Source organism: Bubalus kerabau, chromosome 15 (genome assembly GCF_029407905.1).
Source record: "Bubalus kerabau isolate K-KA32 ecotype Philippines breed swamp buffalo chromosome 15, PCC_UOA_SB_1v2, whole genome shotgun sequence".
NCBI classification, from domain to species: domain Eukaryota; kingdom Metazoa; phylum Chordata; class Mammalia; order Artiodactyla; family Bovidae; genus Bubalus; species Bubalus kerabau.
This window is the reverse complement of record NC_073638.1, coordinates 76676090-76689234: the sequence shown is the minus strand read 5'-3', so window position 1 is coordinate 76689234 and position 13145 is coordinate 76676090. Positions and strand designations below refer to the sequence as shown.

At 60.2% G+C, this 13145-nt stretch overlaps 2 protein-coding genes across 3 annotated transcripts; both read left to right on the top strand.

The window, feature by feature from the left end:
• The first annotated feature begins 3329 nt into the window (after nt 1-3329).
• FREY1 (Frey regulator of sperm-oocyte fusion 1) lies at nt 3330-13096 on the top strand. Of its 2 annotated transcripts, none has more exons than XR_008702648.1 (3): nt 3330-3619; nt 12683-12756; nt 12927-13096. XR_008702648.1 is itself a non-coding variant. In XM_055546955.1 (3 exons), exons 1-3 carry the CDS (start codon nt 12379-12381, stop codon nt 13046-13048), a joined length of 375 nt encoding a protein of 124 aa, XP_055402930.1. In that variant the 5' UTR covers nt 11522-12378; the 3' UTR covers nt 13049-13096. The 2 variants fall into 2 exon arrangements, 1 of the variants encoding a protein (XP_055402930.1); XM_055546955.1 differs by lacking the exon at nt 3330-3619 and adding an exon at nt 11522-12557.
• Nucleotides 4168-10064, top strand: PEX16 (peroxisomal biogenesis factor 16). Its single transcript, XM_055546953.1, has 11 exons — nt 4168-4456; nt 4672-4707; nt 5527-5603; nt 5949-6082; nt 6222-6322; nt 7273-7353; nt 7484-7612; nt 7702-7774; nt 7901-8020; nt 9390-9454; nt 9905-10064. The coding sequence occupies exons 1-11, from the start codon at nt 4345-4347 to the stop codon at nt 9961-9963; spliced, it is 987 nt and encodes a 328-aa protein (XP_055402928.1). The 5' UTR covers nt 4168-4344; the 3' UTR covers nt 9964-10064.
• Nucleotides 13097-13145: the final 49 nt, after the last annotated feature.

The window sequence follows — 13145 nt, the reverse complement described above, 5'->3', positions numbered from 1 at the left end:
AGCCCTGGGCGGCGGGGCCCGACGGCCACCCGGTCTTCTCTCCCGCCGTTGGGTCGCCACCTCACCTGCTCCAGAGGCGTGGGGTCCCCAATCTTACTCTCTCAGAAGCTGGCTGGGGTGCAGGGAAAGGGGAGGTGGAGGGCAGGCCAGCCCCGTCCGAGCAGGAGCCAGCCCCGCCCCCAACCTGGGTTCAGGTTTCACCTCCGCTTGGCAGAGTCCGAAGGGGCGGGGAGACCCCCCCAGGGGAAGGAGGAGGGGAGGGCTGCCCCGCCCCGCTACCAGGAGCCCCAACACTGGGGAAGGAAATGCGGGAACCCTCAGGGTGGCCGGAGGGCTCGGGGGCAGCCACCCGTGAAGGACCAGTTCAAAACTACCTGCTTTGAGCCCATCCCCCTCTTCCCTGCCCCGTGAACCTTCCCCTGCGGGAGGGGCAGGGTCCCCAGGCCCAGGATCTAAGGAATAGCCAGAATAAGGGAAAGGGAACCGGGCTGGAAGGAAGGGCCTAGCGGGGTGGGGGTTGGTGGTGGTGGTGGGGGCGGGGGATGGGGTCCGGACACCTGCTCTGGGGGCGGAGGCGGGGCCGGCGGCCAAGACCCGCCCAGGAGCCGCGGAGCACCTGGAGTCCCAGCTTTCCTCCCGGTCTGCTCCACCCCAACTCAGTGCAGGTGGCCTGGCGGCAGAAACCGCCTTGTGAAGGTCCCCTCCTGCCCAGGAGCTGGCCAGGGGCCTCCTGGGCAGCGCCGGGAATCCCCAGCCCTTGCCTAGACAGTCGTGGTTGTGCCAGGCCCCCATCCCCCAGCCTGGATCTCTGTCTTCTGCCCTGGAGGGATTGGGGGGCGCTCCGGGCCGCCAACAACCCATCACCGTTGATGGAGCCGGAGTGCCTGTCCTCTGCTCTAGGCCCTGTGCTGAGGTTCCCCTGCCTCGCAGCAATCAACCCTCAGTCAGTCCTGTGACACCAGCTGATTTCTCCCCGCAGACCTGAAGTGACCAGTTAGAACACCCTCCTGAGGCTGTACCCTGCAGAGTGCTGCTCCTCCCTAAGGGCTTCCTGTCCCAGCACCTGCCCTTGAGGTTCCTGCTCCTGGATTCTATCAGATTCTCACAATGTAAGCCTCTCCTTCCACATTCCTTGATTTGTTGTTTTCCTAGTTCTTGCAAGGTAACCTCACTGACTTGTTTATAGCTTGTGTCTCCCCTACAAGCTCATCGGACTGGGCCTCTAGCACCCAACCAGGGCCTGTGAGTATGTGCTGAACACGGATGGGCTGCAGTGTGACCTGGACAGGGAGGGGTCCGGGCAGTGTCCTTCAGCCCAACTTCCAGCTGTAACAAGTGAGGGTCTGAGAGGCCCCAGCCCGGGAAGAAGTTGTGGCAGAGCAGCCCAGCCTGAGACCACTCCCCCGCTCTGTGAGGCCAGGATGCCTTTCTCTGGGAAATGGGAGTCTGCAAGGAAGGGCTGGCTTTCGGACTTTGGAGGCCAGGGGCAGTGGTTACTATGGAGACTGATGCGGTTCCTCATACATCTGGGAATTGAGCAATGAAAGGAGGTAGGGTCCACTGATGTGTCTGGAGCTTCGAAACTTCAGTCCCCTGAGCCTCATTTCTAGCCTAGACCTGGGATGAGTGTGAGTGAATCCCTCCCCAGGCCCCTCAGCAGAGACTGCGGAGGAGTGGATAGGGTACCCTGTGAGGGCTTGATCAGGGAGTCTGTGCAGGGAGCTGGGTAGTCAGGTAGTCACTCATGGTACTGGCCCTACTCCTCACTCAAACTATCACTCAGGGGGATATTGAGGTGCTGAGATCCTTGCTGGGCCTGCAAGAAATTCTTCTGGGGTATGGAAGGGGGAAAGGGAGATAGGTATGGGCATGTGAAAGAGTGCTGGTCTTCTAGGCCAGAGACCTCGTTTGACCTAGCTCTACCCAGGACTTTTTTATGTGACCTTAGACTACCCAGGCCCCTTCTCTGGGCCTTGGTGTCCACCTCGGTATACCTGTTGAACAGGTCTAGCTGTCTTGCTCTGTGGTTCGGGCCAGAGTGAAGGAGACAGGATCAGGTCCAACTTGCCCAAAGGCCCTTCAAAGCCCAGCCCAGGTGACCAAATTCAGGCAGGGGCCCAGGAGGGCGGGGCTGCCCTGGGTGCCTCCCGTACACACGACCCTCTTTGTCTCTGGGACCTAATGAGGCACAAGATCTGGAGAGGAAATTCAGGCCGCTGTGCTGCTGCCAACCTGGCTGAGCTCCTGATCCCTTCCCTGGCCTGAGGGAGGGAAGAAAAACAGCCTCCAGCCCCAGTGTCCCTTATAGTCTGTCCAAGGGTGGGGTGGGGGCCGCGCTCCTCTGTCTCCCATGCCCCTCTCCCTCCCCAGAAGCACTGGAACCACCAGCCCTGGGAATGCCAAAGAAACCCTGCACAGTCCCCTTCCTCACTCTTCCACTCTGCCTTCCACACTTCCCCTTCCTCACTCTGCGTCTCTAGCCTCAGATACAGGGGCGAGAATACTGCTGATGAGGTTTGGCGAACAAGTTCATTAAGATGGCAGGGGATGTAGGGAGGAAGGAAGGAAGAGCCCCAGCCAAATTCCCTGAGCCCTGGTCTTAATCCCAGTTGCTAACTTGATTCATGACCAAGTGGCCTCAACAGTTGCTGCTCTGGCTGAGCTGTGAGCAGTAGGAGAGAGGATCCTATCACAGGAGACCCTCACTGTGGTCTCTTTGACCAGTGCCATGCTGTGTGACCTAAGACAAGTCCATTCCCCTTCTTGGGCCTCTTATTCCCCATCTGTGAAATGGAATTCATACCAATCTGGCCAAGTTACTAGGAGGAGTTAAGTATGAGTGAGCCTGGCACCCAGGAGGTGGTGAAAAATAATGTAGATGATGCCCATGGCCACCTCTCTGTTCCCCAGGAGGTTTGCCACTCTTGAGGCCCTGGACACATCTCCTTGAGTCTTCATTCCCTGGCAGGGGCAGGGCGGGAAGTTAGATCCTCCATCTGAAAAAGAAGAAAACTAAGCTGGCAGGAGACTTAGGCAGCTCAAAGATGGGTTGTGATTTCTTGGTGAGGTGTGTTAAAATGCCTGGATTTTGTGGTCAGACTAGACCAGGATTCCAATCTTGACGGGGCGTTCTTAAGCGGATCCTTTCCTCTTGTGGAGATAATATCTGGTGGAGAGGATTAAGTAAAATACTGTACTATTCTCAGAGTATCATAAACCTGCAGCCCTGGTCCCCAACGGCGCAGTCCCGTGGGCCCCAGCCTTGCCCCGCCCCTTTGCCCACAGCCAATCGGCGGCCGCCTCTTCCGCGCATCCGTTCCCTCCACCTCCGGCCGCTCCTCTCCCGCCGCCACTTCCTTCCAGGGAGGCTACCCCGTTTGGGAAGAGATTCCCTGGAGAAGTTCTCATTTCTTGGGAAGCAGCTGAGAGCTGGAAGATGCACCGGAGGGCCAAAAAGCGCTGTGAAATTGACCCCGAGTTCAAAGAGCCCATCTGCCCTCTAACCATTTTACAGATGGGGAAACCTGAGGCCCAGAGAAGGGAAAATCCTCGTTAAGGTCACCCCGAGCGGAGAGCAGAAGCCCAGGCCAGGCTTTTCTCCGTGAAGATGGGAGTTCAGGTGCGCGATTTGGCGGGAGGGCGGCGGGAGGGAGGACATGCTCCGTGTGGGAGCCGGGGCACTAACGATGCTGGCCAGGGGGCTCTTGAGTGGGAGGCTGGACTTCTCGCTGCCTCAGTTTCCTCAGCACTATCTCTGGGAGAAGTCAGGCGACAAGGCAACGGGCCAAACGCGCGCCTGCACACAGTCCGATTGTCCTTAGGCTGTCCCCGCGCTCCCCACCCGCCCAAGTCTGATGGAGAAGGCTCCTCTCTGGGCGCTGCCTCCCAAGCCCTTTAAAAGCCAGTCCTCCCGTTCGAGCCTCTCGTCATTCCATTGGAAAGGCTCTTGATCCCTACTCCAGAATTAACTGCTCAGGCTGCCGCGGGAGAATTTTTTCTCGGAGCTGTAACTGCGCAGGTGCAAGGCAGCAAACCCGGAAGGCGGAAAAGCCGGTTGAGGCCGCCGGGCTCGGGGGGCGGAGAGCGTGTGAACCAATGACCTGAAGGAGTTAGGGAGGGCGGGATTAGGCCCGCGGTTACTTAACGCTACCCTGGTGGGAGGTGATTTAAGAAATGGGGTGAAGGGTGCCTCAACGGCTCTTCGTGTCACCGTCCTTGTGGCCCGCGGAAGTTAAGCAGCAGAGAGGAGGGCCTAGCGCCGGAAGCAGGAAGGAGGGCGCAGGAAGCAGGGCCCCGTAGCCAGTAGCGCTGTCGGTCCGTGGGTCTGTCGGTCCCGAGGGCAGGATGGAGAAGCTGCGGCTCCTGGGCCTCCGCTACCAGGAGTACGTGACTCGTCACCCGGCCGCCACGGCCCAGCTGGAGACGGCAGTGCGCGGCCTCAGTTACCTGCTGGCAGGTGCCACCCTGACCTTTGACCCATCCCTTCGGATCTCTGGCCTCTGACCCCACCTGCCTCCCCTTCCCTTCCCTGCGGATCCTGGGTAGTGATCGCTGTGCTTGAGGAGTTCCTTCCAGGTTCCCGTTAGGGCATAGGGAGGGAATGTCCAGGGACCCGAAGCAGCAGGGAGAGACAGACTCTCACCGGCGCCTCCTTCTGTGCCTTCTCCCCAGGTCGTTTCGCCGATTCGCACGAGCTGTCAGAGCTGGGTGAGCCGGGCTCGGGTGGGTGGGGGGCGAGAGGGTGGGAGAGGGCTTCCCTGAGGGCTTCCTAGATTTCCCGTTAGATCATCCAGTTCTGTGATTGAATCAGACAGGGGTCCAGCGTCCACTGTCCTAGGCCGTTGCGTATACCCCCCACAGTTGAGAGATATGTCTGGGGACCTTGACTGGTCAGGAGGCTGAGCCAAGCGCCTCTTCTGCCTTTGCTCTGTTAATCTTCCCTACAGTCAAGTGAAGTGGCTACTGTTATTGTCTTCCTTCTCCAGTTAAGGCAACAGAAGTTTAAGTGAGGTTAAGGAACAGCCACCGAAGGCCTCAACCAGGATTCAAATCCCAATCTCCCAAATTCCAGAATGCCCAGACTGTAACTGCCTCAGTGGTGTTTACCCAGTCAGTACAGGAGGCACAGGTCCTGAAAAGATGAGCTGGGTTTTAAAAGGTAGGGATGGAATAGAATTTCAAGGACAGGCTGCAGAGAGAGCAAAGGCCAGGAGGTGACTGCACCTCGCATGTCTCTTTGGAGCATGTTGGGCAGTTCTGGGCTGCTGGATAACCAGTGCTATTCAGCAGGGCAGTAGCTGGTATGTCATAGAGATCAAACCATCCTTTCTTGTTCTAGTGCTCACACAAGAGGTCGTTGGGGAGAGTGGAGAGCTCTGAGGAAGTGGGTGGCGGGACCTGTTGTTTCCACATAGTGTGTGGGTGGTTGAGCACAGCGGGGAATAGGTGATCCCTGCTGCTCTGGGGAGAAGGGGACGGGGTGGAGGCTGCAGAGCCAGCCTCTCAAGGCCACCCTCTGCCCCTCAGTGTACTCTGCCTCTAACCTGCTTGTGCTGCTCAATGACGGAATCCTACGGAAGGAACTTCGGAAAAAATTACCCGTGGTAAGAATTGTGCCCGAAACTGAGGGCCAGAAGCAGGGGCCTCAGGAACAAAATAGTAACCACCAGCCCGTGTTTGGAGCACGCGTTATGGTCTCATAGAGTACGAGACATGGCTGCATCCATCTGTGCCTCTAGCCATTGGGTGACGAGTCCAGGCATTAGTGCCCTTATCAGGTGGAGAGACTGGGTTTCACAGGGTGGAGTCGCCTGTCCCAGCAGTAGACCTCAGGCTTACGCACTTAGTCTTGGGAAGAGGAACATCTACGTCTCCTGTCAGAGGTGTCCCCTGGGGGAGGAGCTGAAACCAGGGGGGCCTCCTGACCTCTTGGCCTGGGGTTCTTGCAGTCCCTGTCCCAGCAGAGGCTACTGACATGGCTGAGTGTGCTGGAGTGTGTGGAGGTGTTCATGGAGATGGGGGCCACCAAAGTGTGGGGCGAAGTAGGACGTTGGCTCGTCATCGCCCTCATCCAACTGGCCAAGTATGTTGGGACTGTGGAGGGCTGGCCTGGGGTGGGGGTCACTGAGACCAGCTGTACCCACGGTGTTCAGTAGAGCAGCCCGGACCCCTGCCGGCTAGCCACCTCCCCCTTCCCCAGCCCTGCCGTACTCCCAACCCAGGGCTGTACTTCGGATGTTCCTGCTGATCTGGTTCAAGGCTGGCCTCCAGACCTCACCCCCCATCGTTCCGCTGGACAGGGAGACCCAGGCACAGTCCCGGGGTAAGTGCCTGCCCACTCTGGAGTGGAACGGGGCACGGGGCTGATTGGTAGATGAGAGCTGACCTACCTGAATATGGCACTGTCGCCATGGGGCACACCTCTCCCCATCTACTCATTTTGTCCTCGTCGTCATCTTATATTGGTATTTTACAGAAGAGAAAGAATGATGAGGTCAGAGGCCGGATCAGAACTTAAACTCAGGACTTCTGACGTCGGAGTCCTCAGTCATTTTTATGGGCTGCGGGAAGAGGGGACAGAGCATCAGGAGGAAGCAGGGGTCTTGCCAGCCTTGTCTTTGGGCCTGGCTCTGTATCAAGAGCACAGCCTCATGAGGCAGGGTACCCAGCAGATGCGCCCCTTCAGGGCTTTGGGCCCATCAGCTATTGGCCTTTGGGTCTTACCCCCTTGACTTTGAGTTGGGGGCAAGTCTTTGCTTCTGTTTTCATGGTCATGTTGAAAGCAAAGCACTCAGAAGATATGCCCTTCCCCTCCTTCTTAAAAATTTTTGTTTATTGGCCACGCCACACAGCCTGTGGGATCTTAGTTCGGTGACCAGGGGTGGAACCTGCACCCCCTGCAGTGGAAGCATGGAGTCTTAACCACTGGGCCACCGGTGAAGTCCAGATACAGCCCCTTCTGTGCTGTGGTCGCCATGGACCACCGGCCCCCCTGCCTTGTTCCAGTGCCTGGGAGGCCTTAGTTCTTGGCTGGTAAATCTGCACAGGTGATTCTGGCCTTTCCCCAGGTTGGGGAGGGCTGCAGAATGCTGCCCGCCATGGACAGGTCCTAGGCACAGCCTCTGCTGTGGTGTCCTTGACTCAGCTGCTGCCTTAGTACAGGTTTATCCATTCTCCCCGTAGCCATGAGCATTCACTATACCTGCATTCGCTTGTAGGCTCTGCTAGAAACGTGTCCCTCTAACAGTACGACCTTTTATCTATTCCCGCTAGATGGTGACCACAGCGCTGGTAGCCAGGAGCAGTCATATGTGGGGAAGCGGTCAAACCGGGTGGTGCGAACCCTCCAGAACAGTAAGTGTGGGAGGTTGCTGGATGAGACACCTTGGTGCTGAGGTCAGCGTGGGCCCGAGGGCCTGGCTTTCGTCACTGCCTGCCCGCCCCCTGCCCCGCCGGCCGCTTACCTGCCGCCCTTGTGTTCTAGCTCCGTCCCTGCACTCCAGGCACTGGGGGGCCCCGCAGCAGCGGGAGGAGCTGGGCGTCGCCCCCACCCCACTGGGGCTGCAGGAGACCATCGCTGAGTCCTTGCATATCGCCCGGCCCCTGCTGCACTGTATCCTTAGCCCAGGCCCGGGTCGCGATAGACAGGGGCAGGCAGGGCGGGCCGTGTGCTGGAGACATCCTTAACGCCGTGGCCGGCAGTGCTTAGCCTGGGCCTCTGGGGTCAGCGGTCGTGGACACCCTGGCTCCTGTCCGGTGTCGTGGATGTGACCAGGTGAGCCGGGCCTGCCTGGGGCCCCATTCCCTCCGTCCGGCTTTGTGCTGCAGGCCCAGCCTCACGTGGGCAAGCAGGGTCCTTGCCTCTCCTGTCACTGGCCCGAACCTTGTCCCTTCCCCCCAGCCTGAGCCTCTTGAGCGACAGGAAGGGCCTGACCCGGAGGGAGCGGCTGGAGCTGCGGCGCCGGACCATCCTGCTGCTCTACTACCTGCTGCGCTCCCCGTTCTACGACCACTTCTCTGAGTAAGGACTGGCCCCTGGCTCGGCAGGGCGCACCCTCTGCAGGGCAGAGCAGGGGAAGCAGGCCCGGCTCCCCAGGCTGGTTCACGCCTGCCTTCCCTCCCTCCTTCCCCGATCTGGGTTCACTGAACGCTTGCCATGTGCTACCTGGGTGTGGCCACTCCTAATTTCTTGGGGCCATCTGCCCAGTGTGCTGCTTAAGCTGTTGTTGGCAGGTGAGGGCAGGGCCCCAGGGACCGTGGGCATGAACTTTCCCCATCCTTAGCTTGCTCGCCCACTTTCCTAACAGTTGGGTTATTCCCCACTGCTCACAGGAGACACTTAAGTTCAAAGAGGCTGGGCAGCTGAAATGAAGCCACCCAGCCAGCCAGTTCCCACACCCGTGCTCTCTCCTGGCCTGTCCCTGCCTAGCCCAGCCCTCCCTCCATCCCCTGAGAGGGTCCAGAGCTCCTAGCCACAGAGAGGCCTGCTGGGGGTGAGTCAGGGGTGACTCGGGGCCAAGTCTCCCAAAGAGGTCACCTGAGGTCAGACCGAGATTTGAGGAGTGGTCCCTATACTGCGACTGGGGCTGTGAGACAGGCTGGAGGCTCCCAGGATCTGGTCTGTCCAGGTTGTAACAAGTACACTGCTTAAAGACTGGAGTGATCGTTGGAATCATACTTAACACTCTGTACATACAACTTCTGTTTATTTTCTGAGTTGGTAGAAAGTAAGCTTAGGTCAGATTTAATAACCACCTCAGTGAAAATAACTGCCTGGCAGTTTCTATTTTCAGATCAGTTTGAAAGCTCATAAGGTTCTAAAGCCATATCTTTTTCCACACTCCAGAGAAAACGCTCTGGAGACTTCGGTAGATCGTGACCTCTGCCCACAGATGGCTTGCACTCTACGGAGGAAGCATTGTAGCCCCAGTATTGCTCTGAATTGAGGATTACCTAATTGCAGAGGTGGCTTCCCAGGTTGCAGGCCTCCAGTCTGGATTGTCTTCCTGCCAACCTGACCAGCCCACACCCTTAGAGCAGTGGCCCAGACTGAGGAGGGCCCAGAGCCCGTCCCTCAGAGGACAGGGGCAGGGTGCCGAGGACCTCTGGGATATAGTCTGGGGAGAGAGAAGTTTCCTTCCCCCTTTTTATTGTCAGACAGCATAGTCTCTGGCTCTGGGCTGCCTGCCAGCTGTGGGCTGAGCTGTGACCCTCCCAGGCGTGTGGTTGGGGACGGCTGGACCAGAGCCTTCTGTCCTGAGGATGCCCTCGATGCACGTGGTGACCTGGCTTCTGGGATGCGCTGCCTTTAGTCGGGTGGTCAGCAGAGGTTTTACACGCTGGGTTTGCAGGAACCCAGGCCCCCTTCTCAGGCTACTCCTTTGTTGTAGGGCCAAGATCCTCTTTCTACTCCAGCTCCTGGCAGACCACGTCCCAGGCATTGGTCTGGTCACAAGTAAGCGTGGGGTGAGGGCGTGATAATTACCATCACGGAGCTTATGTGTGGCCCGGCTCCCTGTATCTCCTTGTAATCTGATTCTTGGCACAGTTGGGAGAGGGAGCCCAGAGGTTAGGTTGGGTGGGTGACAGCTCCTTGAATGACATGAGACCAACTTCGCTGGGCGGGGACTATACGGAGGAATGAAGCCTGCTGGCCATTTGGAGAGGCACCCTCAGCAGAGAGGCCCTGGGCCGGGGCTGTCCACATGGACAGCGGGACAGCTGTGTGACTTCTGTGAGCTTGAAACTCTTTGAAACACGGCCAGAGGTGGCTCTGATGCTGGCGGGGGAGGTGGCAGGGCGGGGGCTCTGGCCAGGCGGATGGGAGCCTCAGGAGGGCCCTGGGTAGAGCCGGATTGGAGTCTGGCCCTCAGCCCTGAACTTGCTCCCCTCTCTGTCATTGCAGGGCCGCTCATGGATTACTTGCCCAACTGGCAGAAAATTTATTTCTACAGTTGGGGCTGACGGACATTCTGGAAGTGGGGTGTGGGGAGGGGCAGGGGGTGCCTCAGCTCTTCAAGTCCCCTGGGCCCCTCTGCCCTAATAAAACTGACTCTGGCAGTGTCCACGCCTGTGACTGCTCCATGCCCCTGACCTGGGGCTCCCGGCTCCGTACACAACCCTGGTCTCCACTAGAGTGCCCTTGATTCCCTCTCGACTCTGCATTCTGAGGGGAAGGAAGCACACGCCGCACCTCGTCACTGGCCGGGATGCCCCCGCCAGGACCGGGACCACGGGCTTCTCCAGCCCAGAAAGCTGGAGCCCCACCTCACAAGCACGGTTGGTCCCTGTTGACGGCCAGCAAGGCTGAACCCAGACGGTGGACGACAGCTGCCCCTGTGTCTTCCGGCCTGCGCCCTGCCGGGGCCTGATGCCTGGCACCCGCTCCATGGTGGAGCGTGGGGCTGGGGGCCTGCCTCAGTGCAGAGGGCACCTCAAGCCCTGACCCCTGCCCGAGGGCAGAAGGCCTTTCTCCTGTGGGATGGGGACATCAGGCCCCAGCCAGCACTGTGGCCGGCCCTGGGCAGTGGTAAGGTTGGCAGGGCTGGGAGACGCCGCGCGCGGGTTCACAGGGCACGAGCCGGCGTCTCCCCCGTGGTCTTCCTGGAGGCACCGTGCAGGGATTTGGGCACGGCGGCTGCTGTCTTCCTGCCCGGTCTCCCCCTTCCCTCAGTCTCTGCTGCCTTTGTGCTGTGAGAAGACCGCACACTCCTGCTGGAGCTTCTAGCTGGCCGGGCAGCTGCATAGGTTCTGAGAGGGCTCCATCTGCCCTGTGTCAGCTGTGCCTCTGCTGCCCCCAGACACCCTGGGACGGGCCGGCTGTCCCTGACTGCTTTCCCCAAGTGCTTCTGAGAAGCCCTGTCCTGGTCCTGGGCAGGGGGCGAAGGCAGTGGGTGGTCACCACTCGAGACCCGCGACCTTGGCTGGGCATGGTAGTGTGCTGTGGGCCTCATGCCGTGTGTGGAAGTGAGTCAGGCCCAGCTCGCCTCCCTCACTCTCGACAGTGGCGGGGACGGGTGTGTGGATGCCTCCGTATTCCGAGTTGTTGCAGTCGGTGGAAGTGTGTGTGGACCGTGGTCAGACTGTTTGCCTGCCCCAGCCGGAGGGCGCCCTGGTCAGGGAGCCCTCCACTCAAGCCGGCTTCTAAACTGCTGAGACTTCATGTGTTTTCAGCAGGCAGACGGGAGTGGAGGCTGTGCAAGAACACAGCACAAGTAGTTGTTGCAGTGGTGTGACGGCCCTGCTGGGGTAGGGGGGAGCCCGAGCAGAGGCGGGGGCTTGAGGGGAGGGCAGGGCCGAGCCCACCAGGCAAGGCATGTCTCGGAGTGGGAGGTGGTGGGGAGGGACCTGTTTGAAACCTCAGCGCTGCGCAGGGGGCCTGTGGGCAGGGACAGGGGGAAGATGGAGGCCTGCAACCATGGATGGGGCCAAGTTAAGATGGTGGCAGGAGGGGTGGGGGTGACCCAGCCAGGCCTTGGGGACTCTGTGTATACAAAGGAAGAGGGTGGCGTCTCCTCTCAGAGGCAAGGAAATGAGGGGTTTGGGAGTTAGGAGGAGCCACAGCGTCTGAACTTGCGGTTCCCGGCAGGGGAGGGGCTCCTGGGAGCCAGTTGTGTCCAGGGAGGGAGCCGGGTCCACACTGAGTTAACACGGGGCCAGGCAGGAAGCAGAGGGCCACACAGCCTTGCTGCAGGCCTGTGAAGAGACTCAGTCTCTGGCCGGATGTCACACTCCATTTATTCGCTCATCGAGGATTTACTGAGCACCCAGCAGGCATCCAACACATCCCGTAGTCCCTGCCCTTGGGAAGCTTACACTCGAAAGGCCCAGGTCCCAGGCTTTGCCACCTATGCTGAAGTCCGTGTCAGCCTCGGAGGTGGGCCTGCAGCTGTGCTAAGCTGCGGGGGGCGGCCTGTTGGGAGGCCCTCAGCATGGGCTCTGTCCGGTGGGGCCTGGGTGGGCCAGGGCCCAGGGACCTTCTCAGGGTTCTCCAGCTGCAGGACCTTCCTGGGGCAAGTCAGTGTGGGAGGGAGGGCGGTGGGAGAGGGAGGCTGGGCGAGCAGTGGAAATGCCGGGGCTCCGGGCAGTGGCTGTGACCTCTGCACAGGGCCTCCTGGGTGCCCGTCCCTGGGCAGGTTGTGTAGGTACCTTACCTCAGTGGTGAGGAAGCCCAGGCCCACAGAGGGGAGGCAAGGTGGGAATCTGAGCTGAGCTATCTGTGCCCTCAGCGGTGAGTCTAGAGTAAGATGGGCTCGGCACCTGGAGGCCCACCGCCTCAGTACAACCAGCCCACAGGCCTCAGCAGGGAGCTTCCCAGCCGGGCCCCAGAGCCGCTGCTGACACGGAGCCACGGAGCGGGGGGGCCTTTGTGAGGCAGGCATGGGCAGCAGGTTCCGTCCTCCGGCCTGCCGGGGGAGGGGCAGGCAGAAGCCAGGATCAGGGACCGCGTGGAGGATGGTTCTCGCCATGCTGGGGGCTCTGCACCCCAGGGCCGGGCTGAGCCTCTTTGTCCTGTACCTTGTCCTGGCAGCCGCGCTCCTCCGCCCCCAGCCGCTGAGGTAACTCTTGAGGTGGGCCGGCCCCTCCCTGGTGTCAAGACCCCCCCACCCTCAGACGTTGCTCCCATTCTGGGAGGTGGTGGCTGCCCCCCGGCCAGCACTGAGCACCCCAACTTCTCCTGCAGGCCTCAGCGAGCTGTTCCTGAGGAATTTTCAGCCCCTCTGGAACTCTCGGCGCCGCTCTCCGGCCTGGTGGACGGTAGGCTCTCCCCTTCCTCTCCCTACCCTGCACCCTGATGGGGGAGCCTGCCCTGGGAGCGAGCACCCCGCAGCCTCGGGGCCTTCTCACCCCACACAGCCTGTGTGTGGGGAAGACTTGGGGGGAACGCAGACGCTCCCTGCCACTCACCCGCTTTTCTCTCTCTCTAGACTACGGGGTCCGACCGAAACACCCGTGGCCTCGGGGGCCCCGACCCCTGCTTTCCCGGGCCCAGCAGCGCAAGCGAGATGGGCCTGACATGGCCGAGTACTACTATGACTCACGCCTGTGATGGGAACCCCTTATAAAACTATTCTGTGCAGCAAAGCCTTGGGCTTTCCTGGGGTGGGAACGAGCCGGGCGAGGTTGGGGGTGGGGGGTGCAGGGGG

Bases quoted from the DNA above. Each gene is read 5' to 3' on its own strand.
- PEX16 (XM_055546953.1), top strand. From the start codon at position 4,345: ATGGAGAAGCTGCGGCTCCTGGGCCTCCGCTACCAGGAGTACGTGACT. The intron at 5,604-5,948 runs GTAAGAATTGTG...GGGTTCTTGCAG, and splicing joins TTCGGAAAAAATTACCCGTG to TCCCTGTCCCAGCAGAGGCT. The intron at 7,775-7,900 runs GTGAGCCGGGCC...CCTTCCCCCCAG, and splicing joins GGTGTCGTGGATGTGACCAG to CCTGAGCCTCTTGAGCGACA.
- FREY1 (XM_055546955.1), top strand. From the start codon at position 12,379: ATGGGCAGCAGGTTCCGTCCTCCGGCCTGCCGGGGGAGGGGCAGGCAG. The intron at 12,558-12,682 runs GTAACTCTTGAG...CTTCTCCTGCAG, and splicing joins CTCCGCCCCCAGCCGCTGAG to GCCTCAGCGAGCTGTTCCTG. The intron at 12,757-12,926 runs GTAGGCTCTCCC...CTCTCTCTCTAG, and splicing joins GCTCTCCGGCCTGGTGGACG to ACTACGGGGTCCGACCGAAA.